The sequence below is a fragment of the Castor canadensis genome, chromosome 2 (assembly GCF_047511655.1).
Source record: "Castor canadensis chromosome 2, mCasCan1.hap1v2, whole genome shotgun sequence".
NCBI classification, from domain to species: Eukaryota; Metazoa; Chordata; class Mammalia; order Rodentia; family Castoridae; genus Castor; species Castor canadensis.
In genome coordinates this window covers 41,266,707-41,293,661 of record NC_133387.1, presented here as the reverse complement: position 1 = coordinate 41,293,661, position 26,955 = coordinate 41,266,707, and the positions used below count along the sequence as shown (strand labels likewise).

Below are 26,955 nucleotides of genomic sequence, written 5' to 3'. Positions count from 1 at the left end.
AACAATGCCAATTTCATATGGTTCAACACAGTACCAGTTCAAATAACCATGGATAAGACTCTATCTATATTGACCTTATAGAATCATGGCAGAGAATGAACTTCTTAATTTGGTTGTCCCTAAAATTATGCATACTTTTCATAAATTTCCTTTAAAAGCAGATTTCTCTACCCTTTTTGTTAATTTTTAAAATAGATACAGCATCAGATAAAATAATGCATTTCTGATGATTTTGATAAAGTTTTAGATGGCTAGTCTTCTTAGTGCACTTTCTCTGAAGCACACCTTCAGGGCAGGGGATGATTCCTAGATAGAGTTCATACTTTGAGGTCAAAGAACTGGCGTTGAGTCCATGCTTTGTCACTTCTTGTTTCTGTGTCTGAGGAAATTATACTCTAATTATCCACTTATTCACATATTAATGGTAAAACACCATCTAGCACAAATGTTAAGTTTTCTTACATGTTAGTTACTTATTAAAGATTTTTAGAAGGTAAATGCAAACTAAATCAACAGCTTTCTTAGTGAAAAATACTTCTGAAATTCCTCATGAAGTAGCAACTTAATTGAGCTACAACTTTGCAACCAGATCTAGCTGAGAAAATGTAAAACAATACAACATTTTTGGGGGGCAGTAATAGGATTTGAATTCAGGGCCTCATGCTTGCTAGGTAGGCACTCTACTACTTGAGTCACTTCACCAATATAACTCTTTGAATCTTACTTTTCTGCCATCTATTCACTATTATTATTATATTAGCAATCTGAATTAAATTTTCCAGGCATAATGTTCCCTAATCAAGAGATTTTTAGATCCTTGGGTATCCCACGTAGCAGAAGGGACAAGTGGACCAGTGTAGCAATGATGAAAATTTTCTTTTTAGAGTAACCAAACAATCCCAGAGTTATTATATTCCTTTGCAATGTAGTACTTCTTAAACTCAAGATTTTTGAGTCACAAAATAAGGGAAGTTGTAATTACTTTGTCTCCCACAACTACACAAGTAAAATTAGTCATATTCCTTGTTTAATCTAGAATAATACAAACAAAGCTTTGTAAAAGATCTACTTTTTCCAAGAAAAGAGTAATTTTATATATAATGTAAGCATGTGTCAGGATTTTATGACGTGTTGTAAAGAGACTCCATGCATTAAACATCCTCCATTATGTTTCTTGCTGTGCAAGGCCAATATACAATTATGCCTTTATTGCATGCACAAGATTTGGAGTGAAACTGTTATTTTAAAAATTTCTTCCTTTTCTCAACTCAAGCAGAAAAGCCAACACATAAACAAAAGCAATTAATATTCATTTGGCATTTAATAAATGCAATATCTTATGCTAAGTCTAAGTCTTACATATTTTTCCCATTAAGTCTTTGCAAAGAAAAAAAAAACTAAGGAGGAAAAGAATGAAGTTAGTAAGGCAAATAGGGTAATTTAAGATAAAACACTATAAATTCAATACTCAGTAAGTTGATATCTGAAGGGATTTTTCTGTCTTTCTTAAAGGTATTTCCAAATGACACAATTAGCAAATGTAGACTTTTGCTAAGAAGGACGAATTATAATAAAATGTTGTGAGAGGAAAACTCACCATGCCCTCTCTTGAAAGCTTAAAATCTTGGAAAGTTGGCATAAATATTCATGAAACAGTGTAAAAGAATGGAATCATATATAATCAAATGGTAAATTTTATAATACTATAAGAAGCCTATAGACTTTGAATGAAGGAAGATAGCTAAAGATCTTACAGTTATTTAAAATGGGAGGAGATCCTTGAATACTTGGGGTAATGGTTAGAGGCATTACAAGAACTAAAAAGAGGAGTAGCAATAAAAAAGAAAAAGAGATGCCAATGATCTCTACTGAAATGATAGGTGACCCCTAGCTTAGTCAGAGTTCTTATCCTTCCAGACATGGCACAGATTCTGACAGTGAGACCATGTAGCTTCACTGAGTACAGAAAATGTAAAATTGTAAAAAGGTACATCAAATGCATATAATTATAAGAATAAAAATTAATAGTTGGGATTCTTGAATCCCAATAGTTGGGATCTTCAATATGCAATTTTTTTTCTTAAATTAGTTTATACATTAGCATTTCTAGTGAGTTTCAGACTAATAACATAGTAATATGGGTCCTTGTGTTTAGAATGTATTTTTGTGTGCAGTAAATGGTAAAATCTTTCCAAGATGAATCTGTTGTCATGGCTTCCTTTTCCCATTGCTATTCTCCTTGGTTTATTTCTCTTTTTATTGCCCATTGCTTTTAGAAGGAATAAATATTAATGAGTTCCACAATGTAGTTTGTACTCCTCTGTTAACACTGGAGAGAGTAGCTACTCCCTATTGAGCAATCATCAGCAAGGCACAGAACAGCTAGCCACAGCCACAAACCATTTCTTTTACATCCTTAGAAGGCAGGAGTGTGCCTCTGAAAAATGCTATTCATTCACCAGTGCACATCCCTGAGTGCTAGTTTCAAAATTCCTTCTGGTGCTATCATTCATCTACAACAGACTTGATGAAATAAGTGCTTAAGGGTTACAAAAAGCACACATTCTACAGTCACTTGGTAGTGCCAACCAGGTTAGTCAACATTTTATTCTCCATCTTTCTTTCATTAATGGAAGGTCCTGTGCTAACAGCTTTTCAGGACTCATATGCCCATGTTTCTGTTTCTGTTTCTCATCTTAAAGTAACGGTTGTCTTTGGCTCTAACAGAGCCAAATTCTGTTAGAATTTGGGGCAGATTTATTGAGAAGCCTGTGAAACTCAAGATTCAGGTTCCTTCAATTCACAGATCCATTTGGAGATCCCGTTAGAAAGCTGAGAGCCAAGTGGTTTGTATTTGGAATTTTGCATTCCTCCTCCTCATCATCATCCTTGTCTTTCTTCTCCTCCTTTTCTTCTTCTTTCTACTTTTTTGGATGATTAAGATTCCATAAAATTGCATGAGCTTTGAACTCAGACCTAGGCTTCCCTCCTCTTATCCCAGTCCCTCCCAAAGCTTTAGAAATTGGCATTAAAATGACTCTCATTAATTTTAAGGTAAAAAATCAACTCCTGGTTAAAATCAGTCATGAACACTTATAAAGAAGACAAAGATTCCTGCAACCATTCCAGACCTACAGGCTCACAACCTCAGAGGATAACATCCAGGTGTTGCATTTTCTTAAAGCTTCCAAGTGATTTTTGAACCATGCATTGAAAATATGGGCTTTATAGACAATTACCCAGTGAATAAAGGTAAAATTTTTTATGAAGGATGGACTGCTGTGTAGTGCACACTCAGATCTTGCCAGCAAGCCCTAAACTGCCATGTACTTAAAAGTTTCCCCATGTTAGCCTTGTGGTCAGTTCTGAACTCCAAGTGTACCAAGCTATAAATACAAGGCTATTGTTAGGATATGTTTCCTGATAATAGGGACCAAGGCTGCCTTTTATTTACTATCAACCTGTAAATATATGAGGTAGCCTAGCAGCTGTTCAATAAAGAATACCTGAAATTGTAACCTTTCATCAATCAGACTGTGATTACCAGGCAGCAGATTAACACTTAGGAGAACAGACACGGAATGAGCTCAACAGTAAGTCCGTAATTTTGTTTGTTCCCTATATAAGCATGTGCTCTTTGAATCAACCAAATAATTGACACAGGGTCTTGATAATTGTAATCAGTATTGTTGCTATTACAATCATCAAAGTTATTACTATTTTTTTTATAGTGGGTATTTGGGACTTAAGTGTAGGTATTTATAAACATTTCATTAGACTTCATGTTGTTGGAGATATTCTATTATTTCTACCTTTTAATATTTTTAATATGTCATAAAATTTCTATCCAATATGCTTTATCTTTATTATCAGGATATCACTCATTTTTAGCACTTCAGTATTTCTTTGTTCCAGATATCAATATGCAAAATGATTTTTGTCTTCTTTGGTAAAAATTCCTCTGTTCATGTCATTTATCTTTCCCATAAAAAAAACCTGGAAATACCAAGATGACAGAGGGAGATAAGTTTGAAATACTCATACATTTTTTGTTATTTCTTTCAATTTTAAAAGTATGCAGTCACTTTCATGCATCATTGAGCAATGTCAATGTGGTAACACTTGGCAACAACTCAGTTTTTATTGAGTTTTATGTTTGTAAATATTATCCTGCACTTTAAAGATATAGAAAATTCTGGGCATTTGTGATTATCCAAAAAAATATTCTATCAAAAATAGTTTAATTGATAGGAACATTCATTCTCCTGGATAGTTTTGCCATTGCACACAAAGATAATGTAAGCCAATCTTATGCTGTTTCCTTGACAAAATAAATTTTCAACGGTGTTCCTTATATAAATATGATATCAGTGACTGGGAAATGCAACATGTGGTCTGTTAGTCTGTTTCTGCATTTGCCAGCAGTGTCTGGAATAAACCACACTCCCAGTCTGATCACTGTCATCATTTGTAATACCATTGGCTGGCCTACTAGATGTACTTCATTATTAAAACAAAACCATTGTCAATAATAACATTTGGCTCTCAAATTTTAAAACCCTGTTTCTAGACTTCTTTATACACTACCAGACAACCTATGTGAGAAAAAATATTTTCCTCTCATTTAGTACTTTTATTAAGTTGATTGAATTTTATCCAGCCCTTTTATTTCCTTTGTTGGATTAGTATATATATATATATATATATATATATATATATATATATATATATGTATATAAAACACACTAACAATTGATTGTATAATAATCCAAAATATACAATTACAAATTAAGTTGTTAAATTATGAATTTTTTTAACATGCTTAATGACTTAATAAAATATAAGAATGATGAGTATCTTCACCCTTTTCCCAAACAATATACTCTTTATCACCTCTTTCTATCATGTACTATTGTAGTTACTTACTAATTCATCATCATAATTGTTAATATTGCTTCACACATACTTATGCCTAACTAGATTACTCAGGTATTTATCAAATTCTTTGTTCATCTTGAATCATATTCTTTCCTGGCTCAATTTGATTCTTCTTGAACACCATTATTTAGTAGTTCTTTACCTCCTTTCACTTTTGTCTTAATTTTGCTCATATAGTTGAATGTTATACATCTGGGTACATAATTTTAATAATTTTGTTTAATGTTTTTGTAGTTGTTGAGGATTTCACTGTTAATCTTTTCCTTCTCTCTATTCCTTTTAATACATGTTTTTAGTTGGTAAGCTGAAATCTCACAAGATTATATCTAATTATGAATATTTTCTTATTGTTTTGCTGAAATTGTACCTTTTTAACACTCTGTCATTCTGCATCTTCTTGTTCAATTCTGCATGACTTTTTTTTCACTTTTATTTTCAACTTCTATTCTTAGTGTTGTACATTGAATGATTTATTTACTTTTGCCTTCAGTTTAATAGCAATTATTTACTTGACCTGCCTAATCTACCAATTTTTTAAAAATGTACAATAAGTGTACTTTTTAGGCCCTGAAATTCTATTTTTTAAAATCTTGGTCTCTCTCATTGGTACTCATTTGTTATGTTTTAAATTGTTTTCTTTTACATCTTTAAAAAGTTTTAACATATGTACTTTATGGCTTCTACCTTTATTTCTAGAATTTCACTCTTCAGAAGTCTAATCTTACTGTTTATTAGGCATTTTAAATCCTGTTTATGATGGAGTATTTTTCCTTGCATAATCTGTGAATTGGGATGGTACAGTTTAATGGAGGGGATCCTATGCATTTGGTTAAGGTATTCTCCCTGGGGAATTTTTATTTTTGTTTATTTCATGCAGTGCCCTCAGCCTGATACCATTTCTTATATTAATTTCTCAGCTTGCTGTTCTTTGGACACGTAGAAGTAACCACAAGTTTGAAAGTACAGTCAGGGTGAGTACAGACTTGTAGTTGTAACTTTTTGGAGAAGCTTGTTTTTCCCCTGACTTGGGGCTGAGGTTGACCTGCTTCACTGTCATTCCCTGAAAAGGAAAGCTGAGTGTCTCCACTCACTTAATGCTATAACTCCTTTAGCTTGTTGCAACAATGCAGCACTTCTGTTTGTACTATTTCTCTGGATGAAAGTTCTGTGTCATGCCCCTTATAGATTCATTGTTCTCAAGTCCCAATAATGTATAACCCACTTCCTATACCATCCCTGCCCCAGGGCAACCACAGAAGTATCAGCACAGCCTTGCTGATTTTTCTGGGAAACACTTAATCAAGACTTCAGATCTGCCCTTAAAAGCATTTAAAACAACATTGTATCCTGCATGTCTAAGTGTTTTTGAAGGATAATTTTCAGGTAGTCTACTCTGCCATATTGCTGAAAATGAAATAGAAGGATCATTTATAAGTAGAGATGTTCAAGAAAGTAAAGTTATGTAATGTGTATAGGAAAACGATGCCAAGCAGAAATGAAATACAGGTTTCCTGATTCCTATGTGGGGTTCTTTTGAAAGTAGACTTAAGATGAAAATTCAAAAGACTTTTAAGCTATTTACAGTAATGAGGAAAGAGAAGGTAGATATATAAAAATGTTATCTTAAATAAGTAGCCAAACTGGTCAAAATGCACTAATTTTGACTCTTGTCATTTGATCTAGCAAATATTCAACTTCAGAGGTTGGAGCAGTTATTGATTCATAAGCAAAGAACTATTGATGAGTGTGGTTAAGGCCTCTTTTGAAAAGGAGGATTTTTTAAAGGGAAGTACATATGAAACATTTAAGGGACAATTTGCGGACAGATTTCTAAAAAAATTATATCCATTTTGCCAAAGAGACAGTAAACATGTCAACAACAAGTATTCACTAAACAACCAAGTCAAGGATATACAAGAACTATCTTTATGTTTGGCTGACTTCTGAGCTGCCTCATTATATTTTCTTTGATTGCCTTTTTGGTTGAACACTTCCTGAAATCTCATCAGTGTGCTCTTCCTCCAGCAACAAAGTCTAAGTTACCTCTGGGTAGAACACACCAACTACCTTAATCTAATTCCCAGCAGGTGAGTCTTTATTAGCTTTTATCCCAGTGGCTGAAACAGCTAAGCATCTCAGTTCCCGCTTTGTATTCCACTGATCACAACCTTTCTCTCCCACAATATATCCAGAGGACTGACTTACAAGAAGGATCTCATTCCTTCAGGATTTCCTATGTTTTCATTATTCTATATTACAATGATTTTTTCCATCTGACTGCATCTACAGTGCAGACTATTTCCAAAATATAGCAATCCTGTCTTTCAGTTCTTTTTGCATTTACTATATTAAAATTAGCTAAGCACAAAGTGGATTACCTAGTAATATGATCAATTATGAAGTGTTCAGACCTACCTTCATTCCTTTCCATAAAAATATTTATAACCAAACTTTTATGCATGTTTGTATAATGATACTATTTCTAATACTTACATGGTGATGTTCTTCTAGACCCATGGCTCCCTGATATATGCTTCTGATGGAAAAGTCACATAAAATATTCTTACTTACCTGTTACTTCAAATGTAATGCATAGGAAAGGTACAGCACTAGACTTCAATGTACTCTAATATTCACTTTCTGAAATAACAGGGAAACAGCCCTATAAGCCCAGACTTTCTTTACTCTTCTTTTTCAAAAAAAGAATTTGTCTAAAGTGGATACATTTTTGAAAGTTGTAAAAACATTACAATAATAATGAGTTTGGATTCAATTTAAGGATGATCTGAATATTGTATTCTCCTGTTTCTTTGCAGAGCATGGGAAAATATGAATTCTTTCTTTATCTTTCTGTCTATGTATTTACTCACAGTTCAATTATTCTTCCAAACCTTTCTGCTGGTGTATCTCATTCTGTGTCATCATATGGACTCATTGTCTGTTGTCTTTCTCAGTCACTTCCAAGCTCACTAACCTCATTCAATTTTAGCATGGAGTAAGTGATGTGTTTTCTACTAAAGAATGTTCTTGTTTAACTTTCCTATAATGTAAACCACATTTAGCTATATAGAGCTTTGCAATCAATACTTTGTTTCCCTAATTTGTAACCAAGCTTAGTCTGTTCCAAATGGAAGAATTCCTTCAGTTACTGTAGATAAAATTTACTTCAGATTCACTTTGAACTCTAAAAACAACTAATTTACATCCATGAATCCAGATTAGCGACATTTTCATCAATTTTCTAGGACCTACACAGATAACCTTGGCATGAGCCAGGACTCATCCTGCCATATTCTGAGGAGGGTAGATTTCATACCATACCAGCATAAGTTGGACATTGTTTACTGGAATCCTGATTGGCTGGCTGAACAGAAATTGTCAAGGGTTTTACTACTAAGCTTTCTTAGTACAGATCTTGCCAAACCTTTCCTCTAAAGTGATACAAGGGACATTTTGCTCATTTAAATATTGTGGGGGGAAAGTTGTCAGGATTGCCAAAGATTACCTACAGCTAGAAGCAGTATGGGAATAAAGTGTAAACACTCTCCAATATCTAGTGGATATACGTTTCCTATTGTGTAAACTATATCACCAACCTAGTCAATATTTTTACAATAGAATTCAACTTTCAAGAGCTGGTGGCTCACACCTGTAATCCTAGCTATTCAGGAGGATCATGGTTCAAAGCCAGCCCAGGCAAATAGTTTGTGAGACCCTATCTCGAAAAAACCCCTCACAACAAAAAGGGCTGGTGGAGTGGCTCAAGGTGAAGGCCCTGAGTTAAAATCCCAGTACTGCAAATAAAAAGAATTCAACTGACCCTAATAGCATACCAAGATAAGAGTAGCATCCTACATAGTTTGTGAGTACTTTAATCATGTATGTTTTCAATTCTGAAATTTAAGTTAGGAGAATTTTTCTGGTCATTGTGGTCTGAGGCAGTTAATAGTAGTGCATATACCAATGAATAAAGTACTTAATGTGTCTCTGTCCACACACCACTGATAATTGGTCATTACCATTACCTTATGTAATGTGACCTGCCAAAATAACAAAGAAATATTGTGTGAATTTTCTATCACTTGCTTTCTCTTTTTTGTATCAAGAAGTTTATTTTGAGTTAATGTATTTTATTTTGAGTTGAGGTATTTTTAACACCTCGATTGCATGTGAAGTCACCTATAGAACAGTGTGGATCTGCAAAAGACCAGTGTAGAATTTATTCTTTAAATAAGTATAATATGAATTGCTCTTATGGTGGGTTATTCATGGTAACACAGTCAAGTTTCCTGAAATTTGTGTCTTCTTATTAAGTTTGGTTGGAGGATTTGATCTGAGAGATTTCATTCTATAAAATGAGGTTTTATTTTTTTCCTATTTATTGAAGGAAGATAGGCTGTGAACAATCTTCACAGCCCAGTCTTAACTGTTCGCCATTCATACATATTTAAAATCTGTACTCATCACCCCTTATATGCTGGGGTACTGAACAGTTTCCTACTGGGAAATGTTAAGTGCTCTTTGGAGGAAACCCACATGGTCTAAGTTCTGAGGAAGAAAAGCAGTAGCTTTAAAGGAGAACCTTAGTTTTGCAAAAACTATGAGTCTTATTAGTATTCTTAGTATATGTTATAAAAGGACACAAATTCCTAAGTTTCTCATGTTACACATTCACATTATAAATATTCATTTTAGGTGAAGTAATTATTTCCATATCTCTTGACCTTTGCTTTGACATTTCATTTAGTCTAACAGATGCATCCTAATAATAACATTCATTTTTGTGTTTCTTTCTTTTTTGATTTATTTTTTGTTCTGTGCAATGGTTTAGCATGAGTATGAGGGGCTCTATGAAAAAGCGATTTAAAAATTCCAGTTGCAACTCAGAATTTTCAAGGATCTCTTGAAAGTAATAACCTAGAAGACATAATTGACATTCAGAAACTAAAATCTGATCTACCTCGAGCAATGAAATTATACTACTCTAAAAAGACTGCTATAATAAATCTACCTAAGAGTGTTAAAAATGCAGCCATTAAAGTGGCCAAGAAAATATTAAAATACTAACATTGCATGCTTTATGCTACTTCCTTACAACCTCAAGATACATTAGTAGTAAAATGTATCCCTAGGCTAGATTCCTAAATGAGTTGACATGCTGTGTAAAATTAGTGGATATAGAACAATTAAATTTTGGAAACTGAAAGTGTAAAACTTCAGTGCTTATCATCCATGAATTACTGTTCTCTGATGTCACTTCTTTGTGTGGAGACAGAGGAAAACCATCTCTTCTTTTGCTTTTTAACTGATCCATTTATCTTGGTTCTTTCGCTTCTTGTCTGATCATTCTTTTGTTTTCTTTCACTTGCTGGTATCAACGAGAGTCTTTAAAAAGACTTTATTTTTTTCCAATCAACACATTTCCTTTCCTATCACAAGTCCTAGGACATCCTGTAACACTTCATAGGACATCCTATCCTATCTTATCCATTCACAATTTGCCAACTACAACATACTCATCTTTCTTGACAATATTTGTGCTTTGTTTTTGCTTTTCTTTAGTATTGTGCCTTAATACACACTATTCCCTCTGCCTGGAATAACTCCCTCTTGAATTCCTCACCCACTTCTCTATAAGTAGCATCATCCATCATCATTCAGTTTAAATGCCACATCCTCTATGAAGGGCTCTGTTTCTGTAATTCTCTCAATAGTCTAAGACTCAGTTGTACAGTGTATCATATTGTTTTATAACTACAGGTTTGTTTCTGTAGCATCGTGATGGATTTGAGGACTTTTATGACATGAAATCTGTATTGATATTTCTAGCCTCTCTATCTTACACAAATTTTGGAACTCTGTTGGCAACCAATAGACACATGTCAAATGGATTAGTGATAGAATTCCTACTATCCCTCAGATCAAAGCAGCATAAGAAGGACAGTTTACAGCTCTGCTTAAATACTCATTCATGTGAATATGAATTTACAAATTCACTATAAACTTTATCCAATAATGGTGATAATTTTAGAATAATATTAATATCCAATAATATATACTTTTAACCTAGGCCATATAGGATTCACTTGTTCTTTTGTACACTTATTGCACCTGGCCCCAAAAGCGAGAGTGAAAAATAATAACAAAATCTAAAATATATCTGCCAAACTATCAAATGGGAAAAAAAGGGTATGCCTTTGGGTTAAAGCTTCCTTTTTACTGAAGTTCCTATCCTGTGTTGAATTCAAATTAAAAAACTTGCTATCATAGTTAACCTATTTTTAATCACATTTTAACAAAATGAGATTTATATTTTTTTGCAAGCTGGTTTTTACTTCCCATCCAAGTGAAAAATTTATATTTTATATGCTTGTATTATATGTGTATATATGTGTACAAGATAAAAACTAGTTTTATAAGTAATTACTACTGCTAAATTTTGATGAAAGAGGGAGTCAGGAAGGTATTTAAGTAGAAAATTTAAAAAGAGATCTACAACTGACCAAAAATGGATGTGTATTAAATTTATTTGTAACCATAAATATGGGTTACTGTTTACCACCATGGATACCAACCGTACAGTGAATTGAACAGGGCTTTCTGTCCCAGTGGCCCTGTGTCCATCCATTCAGCACAATCACACGCTCACTTTCCATAACTGACTAACTTACAAGAAAGCAAAGTACCTTCTTTGTCCTTGCGGGTGTTTAAGTGTGAGAGGAGGTTTTCATTGGTTTGCACACAGTACACTTCTCGGGTCTGGATGCCTCCTCCGCAGAGGGCTGTCTGGTTGCCGCGCCTCTTATCTTGCTGACTGAGCAAGGGGTCCACCCGGCACTCGGTCCACTCAGTAGTTCTCCAGCCATAACTAAATGAAGAGCACAGCAGCAGTCACCATGTTATTGGATAAATCATTTCTCCATTCCTCTCATATTTTGTTCTAAAAAAAAATCTGAAAACGTTTTCCTCCAGACTGTATCATAGATTAGAATTATGCTGAAGACTGAGTTTCAATTGCTTTTTATCCTCAATAGGACACTAGTTACAGAGGGGTTAAATTTAGAGTGGTCCTGTTTTAATTGCAACTCCTGGAAATTATAAATATTTTATAAGAAATGTTTTCAGTATTATTGCTGAAAACATGAAATTTTATGTTCAATTAAGCTGAACCCAGACTTGCTCTTTCTTGATACTAATAAACAAAGGAGAGTTGAATCTGACGATAGAAAGCATTCTAAGTGATGATAAACCTAAATTTTTTTTTTGCCTTTAATAAAATGAATGCAGATTGTTTCTTCAAAATCATAAGTGGGTCTTAGGATTTAAAAATATAAATTAACAATTCAGAGTTTTCTTTTTATTGTCAATATTTTCTTTTTTTTCTGCAGCCCTGAGTATCCCTGATGAGTGCTGATGAATGAAGAAGAAAGCTGACATTTCTAATCAGTGGTGCACAGTAAAGACTATCTGTGATTCTCAATTAAAGCTCTAATCAAGATTATGATGTGCAAGAAATGTTGGGGGATTTTCAGTCCAGCATGTGCTTTCATGAAGGACATAGCCAAGAAACCATCTCCAGATGCCACAGAAGATACAGTGATACATCTGTCCACCTCTAGGAAAGTGGATATTCTAAAACCCCAGACAAAATGGATCCATAGGACTTTGTGCCATTTTAACAAAGATACTTCTCTAGTAATCAGATTAACAGCGAACGCAGGTATAAATGGATGTGTTAATGTTCATCTCAATTAGACATGAAGGTTAATGCAACCCTGAGATGTTTGATCTGGTTGCTTTGCTCTGTCAATGGTAAAGTTTCTTGACACTGAAGATGAGATTCATGCCTGCTTTTCATTTGTGTAAGTGGGGATTCATGGTTTCACAGCATAGCAGGACTGGGTCATAAAGCAGTATGCTCTTGACATTGTTTATGAAGGAAGGCCAATTCTAGGGATGGATAATTGATGCCTCCTTGTGAGTATAGATAGACGCTAAACCAAATAAGTCATTTGTTAGGGAATTTATAATGATAAACCTTGTTTTAATAGAATGAAATTCTAATTTATTCGAGTCAACAAGTCCTATGAGAGGAACAGACTTTTAATGATATAAGTAAATTACACATTCTGCTACCCCCCCAAAAAAGAGCGAGAGAAGAAAGAAACCCAAAGCTATCTGTTTATTTTGTTAGTGTTGCTTGAATACCTGAGAGGATAAGGAATAAGGTATTCATTTAAGCCAAAAATAGAAGAAACTCAGAAGAGAAAACACCCTGGAAATCCTGGCAATTTCCTCAAGCCTATCATATAGAAAGAAACCATCAGACTCAGTGGGACACAAGAGTTTTCAGTCACTTGTTATAATGGAAGACAATGAGTGATTCCAAAATGCTGCAGAAATGAAGATTTCACATAAATCACTACTGTCTTACAATTATTATTAGTTGTCATGGTAGTAACGGTAACTTGCCTCCTCTCTGTTTCATGAAGTTCAAACTGTATGTATGTTCTTTAAACTTGTGGAACATTCCAGAGAAACTCCCAATGAAGTTTGTGCATCTCTACTGAGAAACTCAGATTCTCTACATTGCTTTATAAATATTCTATATTCAGACTAAGCTGAAATACTGCTATTGCCAAGGTAATTCACAGTAATATCTTACAAATGATTTTTTAAGGAGAAACGAATACTGTTACATTGTATTCTTTTTCAGAACTACTCTTATTTCATTTGAATTCATTGAACATTTATCGGGCACTTACTGTGTGCCAAGCATTATGATATTTGCTGTTATTAAAACAAATAAACATCCCCAAATCCCAAGATTAATAAGCATAATCCTTTTCTTAAAAGACCCTACAGTCTCCTTTTATGTAGTATTTTGCTGTATTGAATTGGATTTGTTATTTACATTCCTAAATTGTAATAGGTTGCAGGAACCTACAGTTTGAGGTTTGTTCTACCTCATAGAATAGGAGTTGACAAACTATTGACCAATGACTAACTCAACTCATCACCTGGTTTGGTAAATAAAGTGTTACTGGAACACAACCACAGATGTATAGCTTTAATGGTGGTACTGAATCATTGCAAGAGAGACAAGCGTGTAAAACCTAATTTGCTTACTGTACTCTTTGTAACAGAAAAAAGTTTGCCAACTCGTATAGAAAATACATAAATTGAGAACTGCTGATAAAAATCTAGTCCTCCTGTAGATTTGGGAATATAACAGTGTTTGAATATCTGAGAGGATAAAGAGTAAGGTAATAGCTTAAGCCAAAAATAGAAAAAAAGCATTAAAGACACTTTTATTCTATAAAAACAGTAATTTTCTTTTTTAAGGAATGCGTTTATAAGGAAGTATTTTATTTTTCTACATAAAATGTATCAAAAATCACCATTTCTCAATACACTGTTCAGTTTGAAGTAACTGTAGGAATATGCACCCTGGGCACATGACACTCTGTTTACTTACGTGGCACAGAGGGCAACTCCATCTCCTTGAGACACACACGATTCTTTTTCCTCAAGTTCTGGACATTCCTTCTCACTGCCAATAGGAAACTGCCTGATGGTCCTTGTCCTTACACGAGTGCCTGAGGGGGATGAGATATCATGGCACGATTTTGAGCATGGGCTCCATTCCAACCACTCTGACACTTGGCACTCTTTGGTGATCACACAGGACTGGAAGGTCATTGGCATTTTCTCTTGCTGGCAAAAGCTGCAAAAGAGAATTGATATTCTCACCATAGACTCTGAGCCACTTCTGAATCTTGTCTTCTATAATAAAGTCAAATTGGACATTTTCATTTCTAGTTAGAGGTGTGATTCCAATTTCATTGAAAATATATTAACATTTATGATGTGTTAAAACAAACTCAATGCTTACATTTGCACTACCACCTGTTTTGGAAGAGTTGTTAAGCCATTTACACCATCCACAGGAAATAGAAAATAAAGGGTAAAGTGATCACTTTAGCAGCACATGTACTAAAGTTAGAAAATAAAAAGGATTAAGGAAAATCAGCTGAAGTTAAGTTTATCACATGGTAATTTTACTCATTCCAGATTTGTTTTAATTTAGAAAACGAGAAACCAAAAACTGTTAACATATGTTCAATTCCATTTGATTAGGGATTTAAATAAGCATGCCTGACTAACGTTAGCACTGTTTTGAATAGAAAATTTAATATGTACCCTAACATTATTTTTAATATTATTTGAAACTTTAGCTGTGGCTTATAACTATAATGTATGCTCATTCAAATACATCAACATTCCTAATTCACAATTTAATATATAGCACACATATGAGTATCCTAATGAAATATGTCATAAATATTAGAGATACATCCATTTACCTCTATACTATAGAGCTAGCTTCTAAATAGATACCTAGCATTTATTTAATCAATAAAGTATTTATGTTCAAACTCTATCTACTTCTACTTGGATTACAGGAATATTGGATTTTAAATTGCAGCATAAATATGAAGTTGAGCAGGATGTTAGGGTTGCCAATGACTAAGGGGCATAGACTTTAAGGAATTCTCCTAGAATTGAGTGGACTTGTGTTGACTCTCAGTTGAACCCCTGACCAATTTCAAGAACCAACAGTTTATGTTGCGAAGATAGAGCCATCTGGTCCAAAGGGAGAATGCACTGATAAATTGTTCTTATCATTCAGGTGCTAAATTTATCTGTGTAATTAGCCATAGACAGAGGGAGATCCATTCTACTACAATGACTCATTTAGTCTTACTGGCATGTGTACGAAAACTGCATTTCTAGGAGACAATTATGGCTCAAAGCATCAAAGTCAATTTGTCTGAATTGAGAGTTCTGAGAAGATCATCTGAGAGTGGTGGCAAAAAGGCCCTGTGAGCCAGTTCTGTTTTCCCCCAACAGAGGGACCAAAATCACATTTCTACTCAAATGCTATGTACTCAGCATTAATGATGCATTAGGTGCAATGATAACCATAAAACAAAATTTTCTCTGTGATTAGAAAATGTTCTCTCCTACACTTACAAGTTTACTACTGAAGATCAGCAATGTATAGACAAAATGTCCTCTATTAACTATATGTTTGGCAAAATTATATGTATTTCATTTCCTCTTTGATTTGTTATCTTTCCTAAGACAATTTTCACATATATTGGCATATATTATCTGCTGTCTAATACTTAATAAGTTCATAATACATGTACAGGCAAAGAATTTGTAATCTTTATTAATGATCTTTTAATCTTTTGTAAATAATTTAATCATTGGTTAACTACCTCCAATTACTGTTATCTTGGTGCTTTGATAAAAGCTGACATGTCAACAATGTTGCTAAGGTCATATTTATGACAAATTGACTTGTGAATAAATTGCAACTGCTCTGGGAAACTTTAATAGATGGTAGATAGTTACATCTTTGGGCTTTCCTGAGTATGGAAACTTTTAGAACAGGCTTGTCTCTTGTGGGGATGCTGGAGGCTATAACTATGTGATTACTTCAAGAGATATTTGCACCAGTGTGGTACAAACCTTTTAAAGGCATGGCAGTTCCTGGACATACCTGATGTGAAACTCATTTTCTTTTTTCTGTGATTTGCTGCTTGGACTTCTAGGAGGATTCTCAACAGATGAAGAATATTGGGTACTGTAATGATGACAAGTTCTGGTTCTTGTTCTATATTCTCTAAGCAGACAGATGCCAAGTGTGGCTTATAGTAGTCTTGTGAATTTGGATGTTTGGGAAAGCGTACATTTGAAAGTTAACTCATATTACTAAATTTAATATCTTAATAATACTTTTATTATTAGTTCCATTTTACATGGAAGTAACCTCTTAGTTAGTTGAAGATAATATAGCTACTAAGCTATGGACTAGAATTTGAACTTAGATTTTCTAAAAATAGAGCCATTTTCTTAACCACCCTGCCCTATTTCTTACAATTTAAACAAGATGTAAATCTCAATTTGTTACAGTAACTTCTTTAGTTGAGGTCAATGCTGAAGTTACTGATGCTGTGAGTCAACTAGTGTCAGCATTTCACAAACCCAGGCTTTGTAACATTTATGTACTCTGCAAATGTACTGATTATCCTAAAAGAATGTAGTAATTATTTAAGAGCCAAAATAAATGAACTTTTTTGATACATACTCATTTTCAACATAGGTCCCACAGTGAAACAGTTGCAAAAGCATAAGAATAATATAAAATGATATAATTATGCATTTTATATATGTGATGTATATAGTATATGTATATATGTGTATGTGTATAATTTTCTAATACCCCAAAACTTTAAACAAGTGTATATTCAGTACCTCTAACATTGGGGTTCAGAAGTACAAAGAAAATATTATAGTAATTAAGTTGGAAGCATATAATGCTGCGAGGGAAGGCACAAAAAGTTACATGAGGTGATAGATTATGATGGTAAATTTTAAACACTGCATTAGAATTGGTCAGGTTGAAATCAAAGTAATTAATGGAGAGATCAGATGAAATAGCATGTTGGCAGGGGACAAAACAGATTTTTTCTTGGCATCATTATAGGGAGTTTGTGGTGAATAGTGAAAGTAAAATGGAAATTAAAGGACCCAGCAATAATGTAGGTCCAGAATAAGACTTCCTGTGGGTAAGAGTAATAGTGAAAAATCTGGAGCAAAAAGAAGATGATACTTATATCCTACATAGATTCTGGTAGTGGAGTGGGAGAATGACTATTAGGGTATAAAATTGAAGATTAAGTGCTTACCATGTGTCAGGTACTATTCCAATCTTTATGTATATGAAACATATTAAATTATTTTGCCTTCAGAAAATTCTTAGGAGTAGGTCTTATTATCAGTTCAGCTTTCTAGATGAGCAATCTGAACAACATCAAAGTGAAAACTCAAGATCTTGCTTAGAAATTAGTAAATTTGGGGTATGAAAATGGGGTTACACATCATTGAATGTCTACAATGAGCCATGTACTATCTCAAGTTTTTCACAGAATATCTTGTATAATCTTCAAAACTACTTTGTAAGGCAGAAATTCACTTCTTCATTTATCTATCTATCTATATCTATCCATCCTTTGATGTTTCCTTTTACGTATTTTCTAAATTAATCATTTTTAAAGATGTTTCAATTATTAAGGCTTTCTTAAATGTAGGTTTCTCTTAATAATACATATCTTTTCCTCTCCACTTTATTGAGGAGAGATTTGTTTTTAGATAAGGAAATCAAATCTGTATGTCTCAAGTTATACTGCTAGAAAGTAGCACAGTTGTGATGCAAATAGGCCTATTTTTTGCTTATGATGTTTATGAGAATGTCAACAAAGGCAATGATAGTGGAAACTAAAAGCTGCTGTGAGCTCTATTAAAAAAGGAACATAAAACTATAGACTTGGTGGACATTTGAAGAACTTAAGAGAGAGAAGTCATTTAATAACTTAAAAGTTCTGGTTTGGCAATATGGTAAACAGCACTGCAATTCTCTGAAATGGAGAGTACAGAATTATAAATGGGTTTAATATTAATATCTTGACTTGATAAAGCTATATCTAGGGCACATCTACTAGGCAGAAATATCCAGCAATTTGGTTCAGAATTAAGAACTGGGGGATGGTTGAAAGCTTTGAACGACATATGTACTTTTAGAAATTGCAAGCTTATCAGAGTTCAAAGCCAATGCAATAGTAGAGGAGCACTCACACATGGGGCTCATTTTCTCCCTCCCTCCATATAGATAGACATGTACATTTGAAAAAATAGATTTTCTCTTTTTGTTCCTAATAAGGAAAAAACGAAGAGAAAAAAAGAAGTATGGTTGAATGTTTCTAATCCAGGAAAATTAATAATAAGTCATCAGAATAATTTCTCATAATTTTGCTGAACTCTAACATTGCCAGTCTATGTCAGTGAAAGTTGTTTCTGGTGGCTTAGTGTCTAATCTAGGGTTTGTTTTTTAAGGTTACAATATTAATAGTAGGCAAATGCATCTTTACCAATATAGCTCTACTTCTTGCAAACAACAGAAGCTGACTGGCTCACACAAAATGGCATTTCTTGCCAGATAGATGAGTTATCAAATAATTCAAGAGTCTGGAGGAGAAAACTCTCAACCAAGTTTCCAAAGCAATTTCCAGCCCTCAACATGGTACTGTCATTTCCTGATTTATAAAGCTTTCTGTGGCTACAAAAGCTATGTTGCTTATGGCATAAACTGACCCATGAGATGGATACTCTGTCTCTTTCTTTGGACTTTAGTTCTGAATCTGAGGCTAGCTCTAGCACACATAATTGTTGGAATCTAAATCATATCCAGACACCTATCTGCAAGCAACTTTTGGGAAAACTGTGATGGTTAATCTTGGTTGTCAATTTGAATGGATGGAGAAGCACCTAGGCTATTAGTAAAGCTAATGGTGTGTCCAAAGAGGATTAACTAAGGAGGAAGATATTCTCTGAATATGGCTGACACCATCACACAGGCTGGGGCATGAAATACTGGGGAAAAAAGAGAAGGCTAGCTAGCATTCTTCCGGACTGCCATGATCTTAGCTGTTGTGCTCCATCGTGCCTTCCTTGCCAACATTATTTCCTTGGAGTGAAATCATGAGCCAAAATAAATGGTTTCCCTCTTTGTTTTATCAGGTACTTTCACAGCAACAAAAGTCTGAGTAGCACAAAAACAGAAGTGGGTTAACTGCTGTGACCATCTGCAATGTGTTCAAAAGCTTTTGGAAATGGTTTATGGGAAGAATTTTGAAATGTTTGAGATGTGGGGTACAGAAGTTCTAGAATGCTATAAGGAGAGATAAATGGACACTTCTGGTAGAGGCTCAGAAGATCAGAATGCTGATAGGAATGCAGACATAAAGACTGTGCTCATGAGGTATCAGATGGGAACAAGGACTCTATTGGGAATTGTACTAGAAGTCATTCATGTTACATTTTGGAAAAGAATTTTTCTAAATTTTGTCCATGCCCTGAAATTATGTGGGAGGCTGAGTTTAAAGGTAATAGACTAATTTTGCAGAAGACATTTCAAGGCAGAGCATTTAAGCTATGGTACAGGTTTTGCTGGCTTCTTTTTGTCAAATGTGAGCAAGAAACAAAGCCAAAAGTGGAGATGCCAGGTATATGGAAAACTTGCTGAGGAAGACTGCACACAGCAAATGGAGTCAGCCAGAGAGAGTGTATGGGCAGGGCTGTTCAAGCCTTTTGAAACTCACATCATGTGACTGTGTGATCCACAAGCTGGACATGGAGCTGCAGAATTTAATGTTTTCCCTACTTGGGTTCAGTCTTGCTTTGGTCCCACCCCTCCTTTGGTGACCCCGTTCCTCACTCTTGTAATAGCAATATTTACTCTGTGTCCTTGTATCTTGGGAGAAGATCACTTGTTTTTTTGTTTTTGATTTTACAGGGGCTTACATCTACAAGTTTGCCTTGAGTCTCAGAGGAAACTATAAAATTATATTTTTGAGCAATGTTGGAACTGTTAAGACTACAGGGACTCTTGGAGATGGACTAAATATAGTTTTCATTATAAGATGGAAATAGCCTTTTGTGGGCCAGTGGCAGAATGTTACGGTTTAGGGATATGAGTCTGGCCGTTAAGTTGACAAGAGATGGACTTGTAGTGTTTACTCTTATGTTTGAATTTGATTCTATAGAGAAATACCTAGGATTTTAGTAAAGCATACCTGTTGGTATGTCTGTGAGGACATTTCCACAGAGTGTTAACTAAGGAGGAAGACCCTCTCTGAATATGGGTATCACCATCACATAGGTGGGGACCTGGATGGATTAAAGGGGAAAAAAGACAAAGCCAGCAAGGAAGGCATTCTCTTTCTATGCTTCCTGGCTGCAATTAGATGAGCTTCTCTGCCATGCCCTCCCATCTATAATGGACTAAAATCTTTGAAATTGGGGGTCCAAAATAATAATGCCTCCCTTTATGTTGGTTTTTGAAGGTAATGCTGTCCTGGGGTGAGGGATGGGAAGAAGGGATTAACATAGGAACTCTAGTTTTAGTTTTCTGCCTTTGCAGTACAGGAATTCCCCATAGAGCATCGCTACTCAAAAAATGATCCATTAATTAGAGCAACTGTTTTTTACAAATGTGCAAGGAGCTAAGCACAAGAATTAAGTGTAAGCACTGAGGACATTTTACATGAATCTGAAGTTTGCTGCAACATTCCACTGCATGCTCAGTGACTTGACTAGATAAAGAGATCATAGGAAGGTTTTCTATATATGTGAAGTTATCAGAAATCTTTTCATAACATTAACAAACCTCCCCAGTATTTGTAATGTGAACAGAGTTTGATGCCAGGGAAGGTTATGATATTAATTTTGTGTATTGCAAAATATACTGTAGGCCTGAATAATGTGTTATAATAAAAAGATAAAGAATTTAATCTGGTTAAATAATTTGTCCAAGAGTGAAAATGTTTGCGTTATTCCTGGCTACCAAAACATAAAGGTGATGGTACTTAACATAGCATATTAGTAAACTCAGGTAATTGACAAACAAAAATGGAATGCTTTTCCCAGTGGACAGTTAGCTACCAAGCAAATGACAGTCACGTCTGCAGTCTCATATCTAATGCTTACAGCTAAAGAAATTTAATTTAAAAAATATATTCAGCATTACAGAATATAATGTAAGTAAGGAAATATATATAATTTCATATTAATCTGTCATTTGTACTTTTAATACAAATGAATTGACCAGGAGGATGTCTCAGTTTTACTGAATCCCCAGTTTCTAGCAAGAGAGTAAATGATGAATGCTGTACTCAGAGTCAAGAGACCCAAGACATTCCAAAATTGCCACTCTTGTGCTACATGATCCTGATTAAGTACTGATGACACTGCCTATGTTTTGTTCATATGGTGAAATTACATTTTACTAAAGGATTACTAAGCTCCCTTTCCTCAGTGAAATTGTGTAAGTTTTAAGTTTTCACAACTTACCCAACCTAAATCCTGACTGGCTTGTATTTCAAATTGAATTAAAAAATAAAAAGACTTCTACTTTTAACTATGTTCAAATTGCACTCATGTTTTAAACAGAAAATTGAATTTCTTGTACTTTATCACTTCTTTATCAACTTGAATTAACAATTTTACAAATTCCCTCTTAATATCTAGATATATCTTTCCTTTTATAGAATTCAGCAATACAGAAGCAATATTTCTTAGAGAAACAGAGTGCCTGCGCATTAAAACTATTTTCCTTATAAAGACAGAGGTCTTTCCCCTTGCTTTGATATTTGAAAACCTTTTGCCGAGCTGTTAGGGAGCATTGCCAAATGGTGTCACCTGCCAGCTGGAGTGATCATATGCTCCTTATTAAAGCTGAGGACCGTGTTGCTGGTCAGCAGCTGAATGTGAGCATATCAGCATGGTGCGTGTTTAGTAATGGGATAAACTGCGATAGCAATAAGGCCTCCCAGAAAGAACCATTGCATACATTTTCTATCCTTTCACACATGAATGCTTGCATGCAGCTGCTTCCTTATCACCCATGCTGGTCCAGGAGGCGAACCATGCTGAAAATTGATGGCACAATCCAAATCCACCCCAAGTGAATGCTCTATATTGCTTTATGAGATGGGGCAAAAACTACCTAGCAGACTTCAAAAATGATGCTAATTAACATGATTGATTTGTGCAATTCTTTTTTATCAAAAGCATACTTTAGCATTAAAGAATTTTGCTTATAAGAAATCTGTTTCTAAATTTGAACTAAATAAAAAAGAGGGAAAATGTAACAGGGATGTTTTAGATATCAATTAAAAGAACTATCCAGTTATCAATTTAAAAACTGATTAACTGACACATAAGTTTATGACAAACAGAGAGAGAAAGTCTAATATCCCTGAGTTAAGGGATAGAGGTTAAAGGCAAGAACTCTTTGGGACAGGGACAATGATTGAAAATTTTTCTCGGTATTTTCTAGGACATGGGATTTTGTTAACATTTACCTGACCTGGCCAACTCCTAACTGCTTGGACAATCTGGAGTAGCACACATCTATTTGGTTGAAATTATTACAGAACCCAATCATAAAATACAATTCATAATTCATAAAAATGTAAGCAAAAGCAACTCAGTTATTCAACTATAATGACACATTTTCTTGGCTCTAATCATAAATTGTAGGCTACTGCCTTGGTCTTCTTCTTTTTTCTAAATTTTAATTCTTATAGATGAATACTCATAACTGTGGCTTCAACTAAAATAATTAGGGACATAATTCCTGTTTCTATTTCCGTCAAATATGACTCCCAAATAAGATTCATCATCCTCAAACTGACTCATTGTGTATCTTTCCCAATTCCCCTGATTCTTCATTGTCAACTGTTCCCTATGCAATTTACCATTAAGTTATCATAAACCCTCATACAGAGCATCTTTCAAATAACCAATGATCTGCAGTTCCACATTTATATCATGAACCTATGATTCATGACAGGTTTAGGAGTAGAAACTGCCATTTTTCTCTATTATGTCCTTTTCTACCTGTACTATCTCACTTTGCTCTGTCAGGACATTTGTGACAAACTTACATTCATTACATTTATCATCTACTCAAGAGCCCATAATAGTTGACTTAGAGTCTATTTATCCAGTTGAAACTCTTCTGCCTGACTTTTATGGTTGTCATACCATTCCTATCATCTCACAGATAGGGAAATGTGACATGCCAAAGGCATCGCCTTCCTTCCTTCTTTCCTTCTTTCCTTTCTTCCTTTCTTCCTTCCCTCTTTACTTCCTTCCTTTCTTCCTTCCCTCCTTCCTTCCTTTCTTCCTTCCCTCTCTCCTTTCCTCCTTCCCTCCTTTGCTTCCTTTCTTCCTTCCTTCTTCCCTTCTTCCTCCCTTCCTCTTTCCCTCTCTCTTCCTTTCTTTTTTTCTTTTTGTTTGTGGAGCATCACAGATACTATGAAAGTACTCTATTTCTGAACTACAGCATCAGCCTTGAATTCATCCATGTTTTCAGCTCCCAATTGCCTCTTTTTCTTTGCCTGTCTAAATCAAAGACCTGCTCAAACCATGAAGTTTACATAAAATTCTGAATTAATAAAGAAATATGTAAAATATTACATTTAGGTTAACAAATAACAATTCCGGAATGGGGATAGTTACTTTCGTAGTTCATATCACAAGAGGCAGAACTGACCCCTGAGAGTGGAGGATGAATCAGATCATCAGCGGGGATGAACTGATTCAGGAGAAACACAAATAGGACAGAATTCTGTTCCATCCAGGAAAGGAATAAACTATTACTGCTGCCCAACATTTAAAGAGATGTCCAAGAAGATATGAGGTCTGAAAGAACTAAAGTAGAGTCCAGGTGAACATCTGTTAGGATAGGGAGGGAGGCTAAAGGAACTTTAATGAGAGGACTCTCAGGCCTGTTTATACAGAGAAGCTTATGTAATCTATTTTGAAAACTATTCAGGGAGGCCAATGGCTAGTTTTGTTGAATTAAATCTTATGCAGTTAAAGGAAAATTTTAAAATCAATAGCTGAAAAAGTTTAAAAAGTGGCCTGGGAATAGTGTACTTGCATACCTGATCATACATTTTCATACCTGTTTTTTCTCTGTTAGATGATCATGAGGAAACCACTCCATATATTAAATATATGGAGATGACTCTTTAAAATATATGAATCTTCTGAATATGGTTGATACAGGAATTAATACAGAAATCTTAAACCAGCTGAAACCACCATAAGAAAGGGACTAAGGTAAAATAAAGAAAAATAGAGGAGATGAACCAATTGGGGTTACAATACAAATTTATACATGGAAATAACATAAGAAAACTCCCTGTGTAGCTACCTTTATCTCAAACAAGCAAAAATGTCATCTTTTTCTTTTTTCATTTTCTTCTACAAAATCACAGGGAGGTGTTGGTGCCAGTGGGAAAGGGGGTAGGAGGATGAATACGGTGCAAAAATTGTGTACACATGTATGTAATATAAAATGATACTTGTTGAAACTGTTCCAGGTATGGGGGAAGGGAGGGTATAAAGGACAGTGGAAGAGGGGGTGAATTCAAGTATGCTATATTTGATATTTTGTAAGAACTTCTGTAAATGCCACAATGTACCCCCACCCAGCACAACAATTTAAAAAAATCAATAAAATGAAATACATAGATCTTCATTTTTAGGAGGGAGGATCTATTACAATATTTTATCCCTAATTAGGGATAGCAGTTGACTTTTATATTTCATAAAATTGTGAGAATCATATTAAGGCTACTTGAAAATGGCAATTTCAGCTAATTAATTTTAATTAATTCTCCATTAACTTCTGCAAATGTTTTATATAAAAAGATAGAGATAAACAAACAAATATTTTAACCTACCTTTTCAAAATAATCCTATTCTATGGAAGCCATCTGTGCTCTTACTTAAGTTAAAAGTGCTATCTCCTCCAATATGATACAGAAAGAGACACTTGGTTATTTACTGCCTCTTACTCCTCTAACTTCTTCAAGTATAATACTACCTGCTTCTTACTATTGGATTTTATACTTCCTCAAAGATTGCAACATTGTTTTACTTCATTAGTTCATTTTGCCTCAATACTGGGCAGTAAATATACAACATGTATTCAACTGATAAACTATGTGTGTAGACAATCAAGCAGGAAGAAATCATCATCAATGTGGAAGTGAAGGCAGTAAAGAGTATTTTATTTGCAGTGAACCTGGGGAAAGGCTTAAAACTGGAATAAAGAGTCCTTGAGAAATAGATGGTACTTTAAAACATCTTATTCAATAGTCATAATTCTTTAATAAATTCTTGAAATACGCAGTCAAGGATGAAGAGTACAGTTTGCTTAGCTCTTTCTACACTAAGAGAAGTGGGAAAGCAAAATCATTTAAAAGAAGATAATTCTGTTTGCCATTCCAAAATACATTCTCAAAGGTGTCAAAAGGTTCAGGAAGAAATTTGGAAATAGGACTTAAAAATCAACATCTTCAGATAAATTTCAATAAACAAGAAAAATGAAAAGTCATTACAACTGTAAGAGAATTCGTGATAGAATATTTGTTCAACTTAATAGGAAAGTCTCCACTGCTGGTTATATTTTTATCATGTTACTTTTTTTATTATGTTCCAATATGTGTGCTTTGTAATCACAAAGGTATTTCTTCTTATTGGTAGAAATTTCTTGTTTTGAATTACAGGAGTAGATGGAAGAGTATGCTTAAGGGAGATTAATAAAAAGGGGAGGCCACGATCACTGTTTAAACACCTATCTGATGTTATAAGACATGTCGGAATCCAAGTTATAAACTGGGGCATAACCGGGGCTTTAACAATCACAGGTGTGAGTGAACCTCATGTTCCAATCTCCATTATACAAATTATTTGTCAAAGCTAAAAGAATTGGAAAGATATTTTTCAGTTAAAATACAGTTTTCATTCATTGAAAATCTATTGTAAATGTTAGGAAGTATCTAACTAAATCAACGTTCAGTGCACAGTAAATGAAATTGTATTTCAGAGGAGGAAGGTAATGCATTCAATATATACAGATGACACTTTAAAATATATTGATCTTCATTTTGGGGAAGAGGATCTATTACAACATTTTTATGCTTCATGTTCTATGATAACTGATTAATAAGGCTATTCTTAAGAACATATTAATTCTAATATTAATGAATAACCGTGTATTAAGGCAAGAGACCTTATATATTATTTGTGAAAATAATTACTGTACATGTTTACAAAATAATACATATTAATGATAAATTTCATTAATAGTAATATCTATGATCACGGATTTAGTGGTTTGTTAAGCAATAAACACTACTTGTCTTGAAACGCTAGTTAAGCATGCTGTATTTGTATTCATATACTTGTATTATAAATTTATTGATTTAATAATATTGTAATACAGTTTGCCAGGATTTAAACTTTATAAAGCAAAGTAATATACATAAACACAGTAGGGTATTAAAGATGATAGGTTAATCCAGGATG

At 34.2% G+C, this 26,955-nt stretch overlaps 1 protein-coding gene across 1 annotated transcript in view; it reads right to left on the bottom strand.

Moving 5' to 3' along the window:
* Thsd7a (thrombospondin type 1 domain containing 7A) overlaps positions 1 to 26,955 on the bottom strand; it is a 398,347-nt gene that overhangs the window by 175,587 nt on the left and 195,805 nt on the right. The window contains exons 3-4 of the mRNA XM_074064652.1: positions 14,417 to 14,665; positions 11,625 to 11,806 (exon numbers count right to left, since the gene is read on the bottom strand). Of these exons, the coding sequence (XP_073920753.1) occupies positions 11,625 to 11,806; positions 14,417 to 14,665 (431 nt within the window). The remainder of the gene's footprint in view (positions 1 to 11,624; positions 11,807 to 14,416; positions 14,666 to 26,955) is intronic.